The following is a 19,211-nucleotide window of genomic DNA, read 5'->3' on the forward strand; positions in this document are numbered from 1 at the left end:
GAAGACAAATACAGTCTGTCCTAGTTCAGGACACATGGGAGGTTATTTATATTCTCCTAGTCTTTAGCTTCTCCTGTTAAGGGACTGAGACCCAGCAGGAACTGTGTAACTCGGAAGTTATAGCAGAATTGACATGTGAGTGATGACAGTTGATGCTGTTTTGATTCATATCACATGCTGTTTTGATTCACTTACTTTTTGAAAATTGAGATATCACATTTTTAGCATTAGAAATCAGTAAAAAAAAGTCCCTAAATGTGTCTAAGTTAAAACTTTAAGTGCTGACAAGACAGATAGATGCATGCAGTCTATTTATTTTTCCTCAATAAAGTGTTGTAGCCAAGATTTGGAGAAGGCCAAGTGTAAGAAGGGCGAGAAACATGGCTTTCATTTCAGGAACTCCGAATGTTTTTGTCCATTGAGTTCACATGAGATGGGAAGAAGCTCTTGTAGGAACAGTAGGAATAACCCATCTTAATAAACAAAACCAAAAGCAACCCCTCTAGAAATGGGTAGCATTGCTTCTTTGGACATTAAATCCCTGAAGTCCACAATAAATTTTGGGAGCTGCAGTCCTGAAAAATACATGAGAACAACCTTCAGTACTCAGTTTAGAATCCTGCATTTAGGAAACGAATCTACAGTGCCTTTCACATATAGAACCAGTATGTTGACTAGGTGATTGTGACCGTATCCATATCCCATTGGCCTTCTCCCAAGTGCCCACACACTTAGTGCAACGTCTTAGAAGAAAGTCACTCTGTGTACAGGTTGTATATGTACAGACCTTCCACCTACTCAGGACTCCCTGTGCAGCTGATGTCTTCTCACATTCATGATCTGATGAGCTTTTAAAGTTCTCTTTTAAGCAACTCTTTAAGAGTACAGTAGTGGGAAGGAATGTGTACTACATGAGGCTGCCTATGGAAGATCTTCGGGAAATTCAGCTGATCTGAAACACTGCATCTAGACTAATGCCTGGAGCCAGTTATAAGAAACATATAATTCTGCTCCAGCCATCATTTCAATGGCTACCCCTCTGTTTCAACATGATGGTTATGATCTGTAAAGTTCTATACAGCTAGGGTACAAGCCATGTGAATCACCATATTTTCCCACACAAGACTGACTGGGCTTTGAGGTGTGTGGGAGAAGCTCTTCTCCTGGACCAAGGTTTGGTAAGGATGTGAGAAAGAACATGACAACGTAAGAAGAGCCCTGCTGGATCAGGCCAAGGGCCCCTCTGGGCCAGCTTCCTGTATCTCATAGTGGCCCCACCAGATGCCTCTGGGAGCACACAAGACAACTAGATACCTGTCTCCTGATACCCCTCCCCTGCAACTGGCATTTTGAGGTACCTTCCTTTGAAGCCTGAAGATTATACATCCCCCATCATAGCTTTTAAAGGCATCGAGGCCAGATGCCATCACCACACCCTGTGGCAAGGAGTTCCATAGTCTAACAACACACTGAGTAAAGAAATATTTACTTTTATCTGTTCTATCTCAACACTCAATTTGAGTGGATGTCCCCTGGTTCTAGTATTGTGTGAGCAGGAAAAGAGCTTCCCTCTATCCCACAGGGATAGCCCGTTCTCAGCCTGTGGAATTCTCTGCTGAGGGAGACTACGATGGCTTGCCAGTTACTCTTCCACTAAAGACTCTTTTGATTCCGGCAAGCCTTCAGCAACTGACAGCCTGCTATAGAAAGGACTTTCAGTGGATAATAACAATCTGAGAACTGCAGACCTGGAAGGGACCCTATGGATCATCAAGCCCAGCCCCTGTCAAGGAGGCACAGTGGGGGAATCGAACTCCCAATCTCTTGCTCCACAACCAGATAGCTAAACTACTGGATTATCCAGCAGTTCTGTGCTTGCTTTTTATTTTTAAAATAAATATGGTTAATGTTTTAATAGGCAGTTTTATAGTGTTTTCAGTCTGGCTGTGTTTTAATACCAGAATGGGTTTTACTATGTAATTTTCTGTGTTTTAATAATACTGTTTTTTCAATTACATTGTAAACTGTCTGGGGTCCAAGTCATGGGAGAAAGCAGGCACATAGTATCCATCCATCCATCCATCCATCCATCCATCCATCCATCCATCCATCCATCCATCCATCCATCCATCCATCCATCCATCCATCCATCCATCCATCCATCCATCCATCCATCCATCCATCCATCCATCCACTGAGTGATCCCTATAACAACTGCGTGGTTGCTATTCACAGGGACATGAAAATTGAATTACAACCTCGCAGCCCGTTCCTGTGCAGGTTTACTCAAAAGTAAGTCCCCAAAGACTGGAATTTACTTCCAGCCATGTGCTCTTAACAACTACCATTGCAATTCATGGCCTCTTGGAAGAACATTCACCCCACTCCCACTTCTGGCCACGTCTGCAGCAGAGAAGGTTTAAACTGTACAGTAGTTGTTTTAAATAAGGCTTCTTGTCTCCTCCTTCCCTTATAAGGTGAACAAACTCCACATCACCTTTTCACCCCACAAGCTTGACAGCTGATAGAAACCAGTCAGGTCCTTCTGATGATGCCTCACTTTGCTTTTTGCCTGGCTTATGCGGCAGGGATGTTGTCGTGGCAGCGGCTGTTGACCTGCTTGAAATGCTTCTCTAGAGCAAAGCGATCTCTTCCGTTTTAAAGCTACAATTCTATGTGAAAGTTCGTTATTGTTACATGTATGTTGTCAAGTTGCTTCTAACCCTGTCAGGGTTTCCATAATATGGAAGATGTTCATGGAATGGTTTACCTCCCAGCTTGGAAATGTCATGATTATTACTATTTAGATTATACCTCCCAAATACCTGAGCCACACCGGGACTGAATTTTGTGTTTTGTAGTGAGCCTTCTGGGTTTTGTAGTCCAAACACTAATATTTCAGAGCTCTGTCTTATGATCCCATTTGCAAACTGTGCTAATCATCTAAAATTGAACAATGTTAAGGAGTGGCATATGCATGTAGACCTTGAAAAAGACTCCCCCCCTCCCCACAAGACTATAGATCCTAGAATTCCAGGGGACTATCTTTATGCAAAAAGCAGATAGACAAGTTAATTTGTATCCCTTTTCCTAAGGACTTTTCATCCCCTTGCTTTCTCCTACATACCTTCTTCCCCAATTCCTGAAACATGCTTAGAACCAGATTTCAGACAATTGTTGAAACTCCCAAGGGATGGAGGGAGAGGAATTCTAAACAGATTCGGCACCAAAGGCAGATGGTGAAGGCAACTCTGCCTGCTGCACTGCATTTGTGTGGTGAAGCACAGATAACGCCTAGTCTGCCTTTAGCTTAATGTTAAGCAGTCATGTGAGCACAGAGTTGGCCATGCTGCCACTGACTCTCAGAATGGGAGATGGAGTGTGACCCTCACCATAAAACAAGCCAATGATAGTAGTGTGCCAGCCCCCTCACCACAAGGAAAGGCCAGGTGTGGCAGCATAGTAGAAAACATGAGAGCTTCCATTTTAAAACAAGGGGTGCCTCTTGTTTTCAAATTGAGTCTTACTCTTGGTAGTGTGGTGTGTAGGTGGCGTGAGGGCTGGCGATGTGGCCCCTTGACCTCTGGAAACCCCCTTCTTACTGCTACACCAGTCTGGTTCCTAAGTTGTGCTCCTTGTTACCATCCCTCTTCTGAGCTGTCCTGCTCTGTTTGGTACTTCTGTGGCCATTATTTGCAGACCTCAGAAGCTTTGTTCTTTTCTGCTTTCAAGTTCTATTGTATAATATTAGAGCACAAAGTTCTAAGCCCTAAATGCTCTTCTGTCAGAGGCGCAAATAATGCCCAGCGCCGGACCTGTGGAGGCTGTTTGGCATGCACATACCACTAATATTTATTGAGACTGGCCACGTCCGTGGAGTTTCTGTCACAGTCTCAATTTTACATTGCCTGGCATGTTGCCAGCTTCTCACATGCTAAGAACTCTCTTAAAAAGTGTTTACTAGTTATCACTTGAGAACTCAAACACCATAATTTCAAGTGTAAATCATGAACTACAAGAGGCACAGAAAGGAGGAGGAAGGTTGGGCTGCTGTAGCCATTGTGTCACCATTGATTGAAAGTCTCCTACATTAAAATGAAATATATGGAGACAGCTGGTTCTTGTACAAAGAGTAACCTCATTGCCCGAGAGAGGAGAAAGGCACTTTAAATAGCATAGAAAAAGCTCCAAGTTTACAGGAAGGACAGTGAAACCTCTGAATATATATCCCATTATTATCTGATATAAGAGGTGGCTTAAAGATTAAAATTTTTTTAAAAAACCCAAATATTTGGTTTGTTCATGTACTTATGAAACAAAATGAAGATCTACAGGCCTTTATTAGAACTAGCTGTAAGTCCACAAAAGTGTACAAACTACTGAAATGCTGTATCATCATCAGGCTGGATGGATAAGGGGAAAACCTAAGACTCTAAGGTTTATTGTTAGACTCAGGGTCAAATTATACATTACTGGTAGTGGATTAGGTAAAGGTAAAGGTTCCCCTTGACATTTAGTCCAATCGTGTCCGACTCTAGGGTGCGGTGCTCATCCCCATCTCCAAGACATAGAGCCAGCGTTTGTCCGAAGACAATCTTCCATGGTTACGTGGCCAGCGCGACTAGACATGGAACGCCGTTACCTTCCCACCATGGTGGTACCTATTAATCTACTCGCATTTACATGCTTTTGAACTGCTGGATTGGCAGGAGCTGGGACAAGCGACGGGAGCTCACTCCGTCCTGTGGATTCAATCTTATGACTGCTGGTCTTCTGACCTTGCAGCACGGAGGCTTCTGCGGTTTAACCCACAGCACCACCACGTCCCCTGATAGTGGATTAGTAGAAGCTGAAATCACATGAGTGTTTCAGGGGTGAGATTCTGGCAGGGTCTTGGGATAGAGCAATTCAATACTGTATGTGAATGAATTCTGTGTTTACCTCACAATGACCAATCACAAAACAAAGCAAGCTAATTTGCAAACTTGCCTCCTTGGATGCATACCTTAATGTGTTAAAGGGGTTTGCGTATGTCAGAAAAACTAAGAGCAACGTCATTGGGAGGCTAAACTCCATTATGAGCCTGGACTCCTAGCAGGGTCACACAAGGTGGAATGGTAACAACTGAGACACCAGACAAAGATGCATCCACCCTCTTCAAGGGTAGCAGCTGCATTGGTAGAAGAGAGTAGTTAGTTACAATAGTGATGAGAGTGGCAGCTACTGGGCAGCAGAGGTACAGTGGTGCCCCGCTTAACGATTACCCCACTCCATGACAAAATCACTTAACAATGAGGTTTTTACAACTGCAACAGTGATCGCAAAACAATGTTTAAATAGGGAAAATCCGCTTGACAATAATCAGTTCCCTGCTCCGGGAACTGATTTTTTGCTTTACGTCAATCAAAACAGCTGATCGTCGGGTTTTCAAAATGGCCGCCCGCTGTTCAAAATGGCTCCCCACTGTGTTTAGGGTGGATTTTTCGCTTTATAGGCACCCGAAAACGGCCACCCTATGGAGGATCTTCGCTGGACACTGAGGTATTTCGCCCATTGGAACGCATTGAACGGTTTTCAGTGCATTTCAATGGGCTTTTTACTTTTGCTTGATGACAATTTCATTCTACAGCGATTTTGCTGGAACGGATTACAGTGGTGCCTCACTAGACGGTTACCCCACTTGATGATGAAATTGCTTTACGATGGCTATAGTGATTGCAAAACGATGGTTCCAATGGGGCTTTTTCATTGTACGACCACCCGCGCCCGCTTTAGAGCACTTTGGAGGCTTTTCCTGCACCATCAGGAAAAGCCTCTGAAGTGCTCTAAAGTGGGCGCGGGTGGTTTTGAGGCACCCCCGGTGACAGGTTTGAGTTAAACCTGGTGTAATTGTTAAATACAGTTTTGTACATAGCAATAAGTATTTGTCAGAATCACTGCTGTAGAAAGAAGTAAGGCTAAAATTTATCCAGCTGAGTTAATTGTAGCAGCTGAGAGAGCAATCCCAGGATTAGCTAACCCTGGGATAAAGCTAGCAGACCTAACACACACACTCTGGTGTGGTGTGTTGTTGGTTGGTGTGGTCTTGAAATTGCTGTCATCGTGGTGCTGTGCTGGAGTATCCTGGAAGAAGCCGTGTCTTTGTGCTGTGTATTGGAAGAAGAACTCTGGCTACTGGACTGAACATATGGTATTTGACTGCTGAACTAATTTACAAGGACTTTGACTCTGATTTATGCCTTGAACTCTGTGGAAACTGCTGTGTATGACTTCGGGACCGGAAACAAGGACTAAGCTGTACATGTATGTATATATCCTGTAAATAATACAACTATTCTGCTATCAACACTTCTCTATTGCTTGGCGTCTTCATCTCTCAGGGAAGTTCTTTTGGTTAGCACCACCTGGTGCATCCTGGTAATACCGCAACTCTGTCATCTGCCAGGGCTCTGATGGTGCAGGGGAAGCCATCAGAACCCCGGTGGGGGTGCCCTGAAACCATGTGCCCCGGCTTTGGGGTTCCCCTGGGGCTTACCTTGTACCATGGGAGGACTCATGCGGGTCTCTCTGCGCAGCAATCGGCGTTTGCAGAGGTTTGTCCGAAACCATTTTTAAAGTTTCCGCCTCTTCCTCCAGCCTTCGACAAGCCTCGGAAGGGAAAAGGAAGAGCATTTCTTTTCCTGATTTCCCCTGGTACATTGTGAGAATCTGCTGTGGTATCTTCTCAAGGGAGCACTCAGGTGCCCTTCACTACTGGCTACTCATGATTCTGTTTCCTTCTTTTCAGCCTCACCCACCTTGTCTGCCACACATGCTTCAAACGGCACGAGAAACTCCATCGCTGTGGCCAGTGCAAATTTGCCCACTACTGTGATAGGACCTGCCAGAAGGATGCCTGGGTCAACCACAAAAACGAGTGTGCTGCCATCAAGAAGCACGGGAAGGCACCCAATGAAAACATCCGGTGAGTGGAATAGCTCAGCAAGATGTGGAAGATGGTTAGCAGTGATTTCTTCATTTAAAAATTGACCAAAGGTTACAAGGCAGCTACCTTAGCTCCTCTTATTGAAGCAAAGCATTCTTTAACTTGGGTTTAGCTCTTTTTTTTAGCACCTGCACTTTACATGTACCATGGATGACTTACTGTTTCCTGGAAGGTGACATTATATACTCAACAGTCTCCCATTTCCTGAGTCTCTTGCTTCTAACAGATATCTTTTTAGGAATAAAGACAGTGAATGTCCATGTTGATGCCTCAAAGGGAAAAGCTATGCAAAATCAAGGTGGATTATGTACCAAGCAGTGGAGCAGCTTAGCTCCCAGTTCGGAGATGCATTTGTCTTGCCTGTTTTAAGATTGCCTATGGACCTCCTAAAAAGCAGCACAGCTTGAACCACCACCCTCCAGCACTACCTAATATATATATTTATATAAATATTAAATTATTCTTACAATTTTAGCTCTCCATAAAGTTAATTAGCTTCAGTGTTTTTTATGCATCTGATTTCAATGGTTCTGTGACTGAATCTTAAAATTTATTCTTATTGTTTTGAGGTAATTTTAAGCCACCTTCAGTATTACCTTACAGTGAAAAGGTTGTATAGAAATGTAAATACTATTAGTAAAAGTTATATTAGTAGCAGTGACAATAATATTCCAGTGAAAACTTAGCTGAAGAAAAGTGAGCTGAAGAGATGTCCTTAGACCAACCCACTAGATTTCACTTTGGAACAAACATTCCCTTTGAATGCTTCTAGTTCCTTTCTGTCTCTAAACTAAATATCTGTCAGGGATACCAAAAAAGATGGACAGAGGGTTTAATCTGAGCTTTTCAACCAAAGGCAGCTGTTTCCTATATCTGAGTTAAAAGAGACAGGCATATTTCTGTTGTAAGATTAATTAAAAGCAGTGACCTGGAGGTGGGTGCAGAATTCAAGGGGGAAGATAAAGCAAGACAGGAAATCACAAATACCTTGACACACTGAGCCTCAGCTGAAGAAGTAGGATAAACTTACCATATCCCAAGAACTTGAGCAATCACAACTCTTGACCTTGAGTCTTCAGAAGGGCAGTATTTTCATATGTAACGACTTCTTATTTCACGGAATCCATTCACTAACATAGGAACTGTACCCAGGTTAGCAACGGGAGAGAAACAGAAGAATGGCGGTCTTCAGAACATCCCTATTAGGGTCTTCTCCTTCTCAGTAAGGAGGTAAAATCTTCAAGGAATAGTCTGGCCAGCATATCTCTAAGGCAGTGATTCTTAACCTTTGTTACTCGGATGTTTTTGAACTGCAACTCCCAGAAACCCCAGCCAGCACAGTTGGTGGTGAAGGCTTCTGGGAGTTGCAGTCCAAAACTCCTGAGTAACCCAAGGTTAAGAACCAGTGCTCTAAGGGATCCTTGAAGCCAAACAGTTGCTGCAAGTTTACTGTGCTCTGTCCAGGGTCCTGAAAGACCTGCCTCTGACTGCCTTAGTTTTTTGGGGTTCTTGAGCTGGGTCTATTTCTTATTTCTCTCCAATGGAAATAAGAATCCTGCACTGGTAGTTTCTTCTTAGAATATAATCCACTATGTTCATTGTCTTATCTGCTTGGTTCATGTACCAAAGAGCTGCCCAGTTAAGAAAGGGAAAAGGAAGGCCTTAGGCTTAGAGGTGTTTGTTTGTTTTTCTTTGCTTTATTGCACTTCCTGCAGGATGCCTCCTATCTTTTGGGAAAGCAGGGCTTTGCTTCATCTTAGATGAATGTGGGAGAGGGAGCTGATGGCAACTATTAATTCCATGTGATACAATGGCTTTTTATAGAGGCTGGGCAGGGACATACAGGGTGCTGTTGTGTGCTACTTCTAAGCACCCTACACTTCTTCCCATGTCCTTTCTACCCCCAAGCCCCAATATCATTGCTCACCAAGGGTATTCATTTATTCAAAACATTTAAAAATTCAAAGTTCAGGACAATTATAAGCTACTTTCTAGTTTTCTAGCTTCATTAGAAAAGTGAAAGCAGCCAAAAGCCCAAACACCCTATGTCAGATAAATTAGATTAAAAGAGCAGCAAGCAGGAACATGTATACAGAACAAGGAAGAGTAGTGCTTAAAGATTTGCTATTGCTACATCATGGAATTTGACACACCGTAAACCTGGGTAAATCAAACAGTCTTCACCTGGCAGCAAGATTCCAACACTTGATGAATTTTCCTGTTGAAAGCATTCCTCATAATACAATTTGCTGATTATCATATTCCCATCTTGATAATGTGGTAAGATCTGGAGAAGGACCTCTGAAGATGATCTTAGTATTCAGACAGATACATGTGGGAGATATTTGTCTTTTAGATACTTAACACTGCTGGATGACCTATGTTGGGAAAAGGGCAAAGGGAGTATGATCCTGCTAATTCCCTTGGACCTCAGAAGCTCTTGATGCCATCAGCCGTGGTAACCTTCTGAGCCAGCTGTCAGGAATAGGGACTGGAGGCATTGTGACATGTGGTTCTGCTCTAGCCTGGATAGCTATTTTAGAATCTTTTGCTGAATGACTCCTGCTCTGACGTATGATGTTCCTGCTATATGGTTCTTACAGTGCCCATGCTATGGTTTCTGTCCCCAAGCTATTTAATGTCTGCATGAAACTACTCAGTGAGGTTGACAGGAAATTTAGAGTGAGGGAGTCATCAGTATGTAGATGGTACTAAACTCTGCCTCTCCTTTTCATCAGACTCAGCTAGACTAGTGATTGAAATCAACAAAGAACTGGACAAAAGTCACCAAGAGGAAATTTAGACCAGGCAAAGAAGAAGAAATGTTAGGGGCCCACCCAACTTGGATGTTAGTTTTCAGTGTTATTTATTTATTTAACTTATATGCTGCCCATGCTACCCAAAGGTCTCTGATGTTCTGACCTCCATAAATGACCAGGTTCACACCATAAGACTGCTTTTAGATCTGTCTTTGGACTCATATAGCATCCAAGATGCAGAGCACCTTTCACAAGTTTACACCAGAATGCCAACAATACCTTTTCCTTGATGGAAATCTTTACTATTGCTACCTATGGTCTGATAACATCTTGATTGAACTACTATAGCAAGTTATATATAGTGCTGCCCCTTTGGAAACTTGAGTTGGTTAAAAATGGATGGAGCAAATGGAACACATTTTTATAAGTCTTGAAGGAATTACACCGGCTTCTCATTCATTTCTATGCATAATTCGAGAAGCTGCTCTTGATCCTTAAAGGCCTAAATGGCTTGGGGCCCAGTTTCCTACACCTGCTCGTGCATGTTTGTGCCTAAACATCAAGATAAGCTTTAGAGCAGGTGTGCAGAACACTGGCCCTCCCATTGGTGTTGGCCTGCGATTCCCATCAGCCATAGACAGTATATCAAATGGTGAAGGATTATGGTAGGTGCAGTCCAAGGACATCTGGAGGACCACAAAAAACTTGTACCCCTCTTTCAAGTCAAAGAAAAAACTAAACACAACAAGAAGAAACAAATTTTAGAATGAATGTTAAGAGATAAATGGTTTACAGAAGTATGAACAATGACAATATTTTGCATCTCATCAACACATTTTGGCACAGTAACTTTCAAGGACTATGTTATCCACACAGATTCTGTAAATAGATTGAAGCAGTTAACAGTAAGATTCTAACTTCCTTGAGAACTGTTTTACCTTAGAAGACTCTTTGCTGTTTAGAAGCCTCTTCCTCCTTGCCTTTGAGGGAGAAGTGGGTTGTAGGAGGTTGTAAAGTTGAAGAGAAATTAATTTGTGTTCAGTTTTATCACTGATCTCATTGGCATTCCCAGCAACTTCACTAGCATATATCTGATTTTTCTTTCTTTTTCTTTTTTTTACCTCCTTGGAATTTTAAGACATAGTTTGCCAACAAAAGAAATGTACAGAAAGTGAACACATCAGGGGAAATTATGTGCAAAAAGTAATATATTAGGGAACTGCTCTGCACAAAAACTACTTAAGCAAGTTCATATCGTCTTACAGTAAGAAATTAGAGAAGGCTAGCTGGAGGTACAGTCTGGAATTGCCATTTGCTCTTTGTCAGGTTTAGCCACTGTGGAGTCCCTTCACTTGTCGAGTGTTCTATTTATAGGAACTGGGCAAAAATACCTCATTGTGATACATGAGATAGGAAGGTATTGTGAGCTGCAATGGAAAGTATGCTTCTAGCTAGAGAATTTGTGCTTCTGGAAGGTAGCCAGCTGTGTGTACTTGTAGAAAAAACAAGCCCTGAAGTTTCCACTTTTAAATATATTTATATAAAAGAAATGACTTTGTTAGTAGAAGCCTGTGAGGTCCTGCCACCTCCAGTGAGTAATGGATCCAGGAGTCATAGCATCAATGCCTCAGGATCTTCCAGGTAGCAGGGACTAAAACATCACCATGTCATATACACACCAGCCAACAGGCTCCACTGTTTCCCTTGTATTTAGCTGCAATCAATGCGGTAACCAGGACAGAAATGGATTTTCCCAGGAACAGTACATTGTTGCAAATTATGCCTATTATAGTGCAAAGTATTTGAGTGTTCTGGTAATTAAAATTAGTAATGAAGAGACATTAGCTTTACAAAAGACCCACTCCTCATCTGTTGATAAGGACTGACTGAGCTGTTTGCATGTTTTTGACTTGTCTTATGGGGGATGACTCTAGGGGCTCTCATGATGAGGCCTTGTAATTCCAAATTTACCACAACACCACTGGTCATCCTCAGCACTCTACAGCCCCAAAGGTGACTCTCATCTGTCCATGCAGAAAAGAAAGATGCCGCACCGGTGTGTGCTGCAATGTTGCAAGAAATTTTGAGAGTGTACCTCTCCTCTTGGGTTGTACAGGGATTCGAATGAGTTGCTTCTACTACTGGAGTGTCCCACAAGCCCCTATTTTTTTTTGTCCCACCAGAGAGAGGGGCAGGGATGGGGAGGCTCATTCAGCCACCACTTGAAGTAGCAGCTTAAGTGTCCTCCTTCCTTCCATGAGGAAGAAGTTGGTGGAATGTCTCTGCTCATGGGCAAAGCTGTTTGCCTCCAACTGACCAGCCACGAGTACGGTGTGGGTTGGGAAACAAATGGCTTGAAGCTATAATTGTTGGCTTGGTTACCAAGGACAGGCCTGAATTTTTGGCACCTAGAGAAATTCCCCAAAAAAGAAATGTAGCAGCATTAATATAAAACTTATACCTGTCAATTTCTCATTAAAATTTAACACTGACCCTCCCAACTAATAAAGCTCTATTAAGACCATTAATATTCCACTCTTCAGATTTGAGAGAGTGATCCCATGGGGAAACAGATCAGTTTTGGTTTCTGTCCAGGTTGAATCTGTTTCATCCAGCAGGAGGGCTTCTGCTGTTAAGGGTTGGCTTGAGTGATTTCCCAGCAGGGAAGGGTCATTTCAAGGGAGAGCAATCCTGTTCAAGGGACGCTTTCTGATGCAATCAGGCACATGCCTTTGCAGCCACCTGATCACATCCACAGAGATGCAACCAGGTGGCATGACTGATACTGCTTAAGACCCAGTGGTAAAACATGCATTTTTTGGCTTTCTAGGTTGGCTGCTCGAATCATGTGGAGAATAGAGAGAGAAGGAGGAGGCCTGACAGAGGGATGCTTGGTCTCAATTGACAGCCTGCAGAACCACGTGGAACATTTTGGAGAGGAAGAGAAGAAGGAGATGAGGATTGACGTGGAAAGTTTCCTGGAGTTCTGGCCAACAGGGAGCAAGCAGTTTGGCATGCAGTTTATCTCTCACATCCTTGGTGTGGTATGTCAGATTAGTGATCTAGGCCTGGGAGATTGAAGGAAAAGCTAATTATGATGGTTGGCTGTGCAAAGAAAGATGGGGGGGAGAGGGTACATACCTCGTTGGCTGAAGAATTGGAAACTCCTTCCCAGTTTCAAATAAGCCCAGATAACTGGGTAGAGTGCAAGGGGAATTCCATGCACTTATACCCATGCAGACAGACAATCCCTCTTCAGGAATCACTCACCCTGTTTTGCTAACATACAAGAAGGGAGCACACTAGCCACACACCCTTAGTCCTACCTACAACCATAGTGGATTTTCATACAAGCAAGAACCATGAAACACTGGCATATAAGAACATGATAGAAAATTCATCCACACAGGAGATTGTCCTCTTCAGACTTGCTGCTTTCCATGTGAGGAAAGAAATGACAGAGAGGCTGAGCCTAGTATATTCCTCTCCTCTCGTTTTGGTGAGTGATGAGTAATGCCTGAATAGGGATGAGTAAGGGAGAGGATTTCTGTGACATGTCATTTTTATTCTGCAACCTATATTTGAGCTTATGGGTGGGTTTGAATATGTTTATGAGTAATCTGGTGAGAAAGGACAGATTACTCATATACATGTTTGAACTTGCTTATGGGCTCAAAGGTAGTTTGCAGAGAAAATGTGAAATGTCATAGAAATCTTTCCCCTAGTGATAAGTAGTGCCTGAACATGAGAAGTAATGTCTGAATAGGGATACCGTGTGTAAGCAGCCCCTTATCTCCAAAGAGATTTACGGGGGTGCCGGAGACTGGGATGAATCTGAAATCCAGACAAACCTCTGACTGCTGAGCAGAGCCCTTAGGTCTCAGCAAGGTCCTGTCTAAACTTCTTCCTCAAAAGCCAATCTCCTTTAGTAAGAAAGCAACACACACAGACAAATCCATGAGTTATACTCAGAATAATCTGGCTCTAAATCTTTGGTAGCAAACACACATGGCCAATTAGACATTCAGCTAGTCTGTACAAGAACCAATGCATGCAGATCAAATCATCACTGCTTTATTGAAAAGAATTGCTTTAGAAAAGGTTTCAGTTGATGGTAAAATAGTTCAGTAGGTACATTTTCATATCAAGACAAACGGAACACTCCCCTCCCCCACTCCAGCTATAAAAATAAAGAAATAGAATTATGCTAACTAATAAAAAGCATAACACAGTCCATCTCACGTGTCTTGTGTCTTCATAGGCTGACGCTAGATGAAATCCAGTTGACTTCCATCAGTCCATGGTAGGAAAAATAGTCCATAGCAAAGTTATAATCCATTATGGGAAAAAGCACATGTCTGGCCTTTCTCAGTCCAACTCCATCTTTTTTCAACTCCTCACCAACAACCTTCTTCTTCCCAGAATTCTTCATAAGGAACACCCCCTCCTGGGTCTGGTTGTCCCGCCTAACTTTCTCATGAGAGCTTGAGAGTTGTTATCAAGTTTTGTGGCAGAATTATTTTGACTACGAAAGTCTCTGCTCTCTACTCATCTTAGCAACGAGATAATCAGAGAGCGAAGCTTCTCTGAAACAGCATGAAAAACTTTCCTACTACAGAGCAGACTTTAAATCAAGATGGATGCTATTGGGACAATCTTAGGACTACATATCCCATTCTAATACACATAAAAACACAAATCATCACACCGTGTTAGAGCAATGCTTGGGGCACTCCATAAACAGAACTCTGGCCATGTTGGCTTGGAGATTCTGGGAGATGTGTTCCAAAAAAAGTAACTTTTCCAAGTTCTGAGAGAGATGTTGAGTTATAAGGGATACAAAACCATGTTACCCTACGCTGTCTTACTCTTCTGTTTCTGTGGGAGCAGATCAACTGCAACGGTTTCACTCTGAGTGACCAAAGGGGGCTGCAAGCTGTTGGTGTTGGCATCTTCCCCAACCTTTGTTTGGTGAATCATGACTGTTGGCCCAACTGTACTGTCATCTTCAACAATGGCAAGTAAGTCCATTTCCTCCTCTACTTTATCAATGCAACCAAATAATTTTGTCATCTTGAAAACGGGAGTCAAGCTTTTCACAGAAAACTAATTCATGATGAGCAGAAAAAAACCCTGCCTGCCTATAATGATGAATGTTCAGAAGCTGCATGCCAATACCTGCCATGAGAATACTTGATGTGAAGTCCATTGCCATGAATGTGAGAATTTCTTTTGGTTATGATGTTTCAGAGAAGATTGTTCTCTGATTGTTTCCAGAAGAAAATGCGTTCAAATATAACAACAAAAAATACAAGAAACTTCTGCTAGGACAGCGGTTCTCAACCTTAGGTAACCCAGGTGTTCTTGAACTGTAGTATTACTTATCAATACTAGTATTATTTTATTTCTACTCAATGTTTTAGGGAAAGCCTTCATAAGGCAGCTTGCAATAAAACTATTAAAATAAAACTAATAATAATGATCATAATCATAGCAGCACCAGATAAAATGCAAAGCTTGGAAGAATAGGTTTTGTATACTACCACTCCCAGCATAACACAACCAGTGGCCGTGCTGGCTGGCGATTCTGGTAGTTGCAGTTCCAAAATTCAGGTTTCCAAGTTCTATACAATGCAAAGGGTCAGCAATAAAATCAGGACAACAGTCCTTAGGCCTCAAGAAAAAGGCACTCTTGCTGTTCACCTGCAGCCTTGCACAATCTCCACTCACATCAGAGATACTTGGGATTCCAACTTGCAATCTGGGTTTCATTCTTCACTGTTGCCTTTTGGTCTGTGCATGCTGCCTTCAAGCTGTCTGTGGGTGTTCGCTATATTAAACTGAGGGCTGGGCAAAGTGCAGCCCTCCTAATGCTGTTAGCCCTAACTGGAGGAGACGACGGTAAGGAATTCTGAAAGGAGAGTTGCACCTACCCCACCCTTGTTTGATGTGTATGGATTCTATTTCCTTGTTTTTTGTTTTTTTAAAAAAGAAGTGTTTGTATCTCTCTCAAACTGCAGATGTCTGTTTTTTTCTTTCAGTCATGAGGCTGTAAGATCATTGTTCCACACCCAGATGAGGTGGGTTGGTCTTGAAAGCATAATTCCCCCATCCTGTTTCAAACTCTACCCCATCTCATTTTGCATTGACACCAAAACCCCACAGGAAACAATAACCAAGCTTCAGAGATCCCTGCTAGTGCATTGTTCCACAGTTTTTACCATCTCTATGCAAACTCCCACTAAACTCAATCCCTTATTTTATAATTCTTGCATTTTGTAGTGTGTGTAGCCCCCCCCAACTTTTAAAAATGATAATATGAATGATGACAGTCACTCCCCTCCTTCTCTGACAAACCTGCCTACATGTCTTAATGCCTGTTGCTCCACCTTATCTTGTTTTTTTCACTAGCAATGACAGCATGAGAGTCTATAATTATGGTAATGCAAGTCAAGTACATCCCACAAATCTTTTATACAATTAACAGATAAGTATTTGCCTGATAGACGGTTCCCTCTGATTTTGGCTGCATTGATTAAAATATATTCAAATGACAAACATGTTTGTGAAAAACTAAAATAACAACCCCAATCCTCTAACAGAATTGGTCAAGATTATATAATTTAAAGGTGTTGTTTATATGATTATTTGGGGCTAGTTCTGGACCCCAATGCTGGCACCTGTTTTGATTAAGTGCTAGCACATGAAGATCATTCTTCTTGATGGATGGCTGTAGACTCCATGGGTGCAATCCAGCCAAAGTTAAGACCTTTTCTACAACTCTTAAGTGCTATGGAATTTTATAAATTAATAATGCAACGTGTTAAAATCAACTTATTTCACTGGGAGAGATTTAAGTTTATGATTAACTCTTCCATGGAAAAGGATGAGACTTGATGTGTTCCTTTTATGCTCACATTTAATATGTTCCAAAATGTGTCGTTTCTGTATTCTCCTGGTATTTAGTTTTGTGTGCTAAAAATTCAGGGTGCATTCAACAGGGGTGGGCCCCCTGTCGCTAGATTACTAAATCTGATGTCCTCCTGCCTTTGCAGTGCAATCAACAAACATACCTCTTTAAGCTGTGAATTGACTCTACCCACTAAAAGTAAACAAACAAACAAACATATATTGTGTAAGCACAGCTTACTTGAATGTGTCAGCAGTCAAAGGTGCATGCTGCATCTAGGATATTGGGTGGATGATCGGTCAAAGACGCTATCCGATCCATATTAGGCAATAAACCACAGAACTGGTTTCCCCTGCATTTGACTCTGCAGACAAGCCAACAGGCCTGATGGCAACGTGTACTTCCAGATTGCAACAGCACTTCTGTTTTGTTTTTTGCTATATTTGTATCCACTACACACTCATCTTATTATTCTTCATCACACTGTTGGCTTTCATTGTGGAAATCCTGGAGATGAAGGGCTAAACCTGACATGAATCTCAGCTAGAGCAGCTCTGTTGAAATCAGTGAAACTGCATGTCACTTCTGACCAACAAGCCCCACTGAGTCTGCTCTCGTTGAGATTTATGTTGGCCTTGGCCCTAATATAATTAGCCATTATAATAATAGCAACAGCAAATATTTAGACTGTTTAAAGCACATCACCATAAACTGTCTCAGTAATCCTTACAAAAGATTAGCGTTATCGTTATTGTCAGTATTAATATTGCTATCATTATCCTTATATGTCAGAAGGAGGCTGAGACACTTAAAAAATCTAGCAAATAAATTTATGGCAAATGTGAAATTTGAAGCAGAGACTTCCTGGCTCATGGTTGGGTCTCTTGGGGCAAACTACACGTCACATTGGAGTAGAAACATGAAGTATCTACCATTTCTTTTCTAAGTATCAAATCATCAGTTGTGTGCAGGGGGAAGGATATGAATTTGGATGGCAGAGAAAAGAAGATGCACTCCTTTCCATCTACTGTTTAGCATAGATGACATCACACTCGCACCCCAGGGGGTACAAATTCAGAAGAAGGTCCATCTCCCATCCATCATCTTCCCAATTTGTACCTATACAACAGGTACAAATTGGGAAGAAGGTGGATACAATGGGTGCCATTGGGTAGTAAGTTCAGATAGGTTTGAATGAGGGGAAAGAGGTACATTCCTCAACACCTACTACTATAATGAATATCAGGCAAAATCCAAAGAAACAAAACAAGACAAAAACATGTGGCACGTTAGAGGCTAGCTATTATATTTTAATGTGAACTTTTGTGGACATGTCCACTTTGTCAGTCATATGGAAACAGAATGAAAAGTTGAATGAAATATCAGTTTCATACTAAATATTGATTGGCTCTTATATGTATGTTATATTTACATGCAGTGATTTATGGCTTACGTTGTTTTAGTGCTCTGCTGTAAAAATTCCTCAGAAGACAGAAACCAGATACCAGGCCTGGCCAGAGATGAGGAGAGAGAGAGGAGGAGGGGGGGAATATTAAATATAAAGGTGAAAAAAGATGGCAGAGGAATTATGTGTGTGAATTGACAGTTTTACCTTAGAGCCTTGTGATCAGAGATGGGCTTGGTAGCTGTGAAGAAAATAACAGTGGCAGTAGGTGTAACATCAGAAGTATTGCCGTCTTCTTTCACCTTTCTATGTAATATTCTCTTTTTCTTAAGTTTCTCTTTTTCAGCGTTTCTCTTTCTAAGGTTTAAAGTGAATCTCCAATCTTCAACATCCACCAGGCAACATTCCTCCCCTCTCCTCTCTCTCTCTTCTCATCTCTGCCCAGGTCTGGTGTCTGGTTTCTGTCTACTGAGGAATTTTTACAGGAGAGAACTAAAACAACAGAAGCCATAAATCACTGCATGTAAACATAACATACATCTAAGAGCCAATCAATATTTAGTATAAAACTGTTATTTCATTCAACTTTTCATTCTGTTTCCATACATCTGATGAAGTGGACATATCCAAGAAAGCGCACATTAAAACAGTTAGCCTTTAAGGTGCCACATGTTTTTCCCTGATATGCTTGCACAGACTAACATGGCTACCTCTTCCAAAACTACTATATTGAAATTTACCTTTTCCTTCTCAATGCCACTGCTTTTTTTAGGAAGACTGAATTATTCAAAGATCTACTGTGTTTTATGCAGTTTGGTCCTTGTACAAGATCACAAACATTATCGTCACAGTAGTTATAAAGGCAAACATTGTAGCTTCGGAAGTTTCATGTTCAAAGCAAGCATTTTCTTCTGTTTTTCCTTCATATATTCTCTCTCTCTCTCTCTTTCTGTGTGTATGCGTGCACGTGTGCTTCTTTATAAAATATATACACATATAATACACAAATGGGGCAGTATACAAGTGTGTGTGTATATTTTGTTTTTAAAGATGAAATGATGGAAGAGCAATGACTTGATCAAAACTGATCTGCTCTAACTTGCATGGTGTGTGCTTCTTTATAAAATAAACTAAGACTTAAATTTCCATTTT

At 41.7% G+C, this 19,211-nt stretch overlaps 1 protein-coding gene across 2 annotated transcripts in view; it reads left to right on the plus strand.

The window, feature by feature from the left end:
• Window positions 1-19,211, plus strand: part of SMYD1 (SET and MYND domain containing 1) — a 41,606-nt gene that overhangs the window by 8,542 nt on the left and 13,853 nt on the right. Inside the window, exons 2-5 of one of the 2 annotated variants that reach the window (XM_020807225.3) lie at window positions 6,788-6,964; window positions 12,575-12,788; window positions 14,635-14,765; window positions 15,786-15,824. In XM_020807225.3, coding sequence (XP_020662884.1) covers window positions 6,788-6,964; window positions 12,575-12,788; window positions 14,635-14,765; window positions 15,786-15,824 — 561 coding nt within the window. The remainder of the gene's footprint in view (window positions 1-6,787; window positions 6,965-12,574; window positions 12,789-14,634; window positions 14,766-15,785; window positions 15,825-19,211) is intronic. The other variant, XM_020807226.3, reaches the window with a different exon arrangement.

This window comes from Pogona vitticeps, chromosome 6 (genome assembly GCF_051106095.1).
Source record: "Pogona vitticeps strain Pit_001003342236 chromosome 6, PviZW2.1, whole genome shotgun sequence".
NCBI lineage: Eukaryota > Metazoa > Chordata > Lepidosauria > Squamata > Agamidae > Pogona > Pogona vitticeps.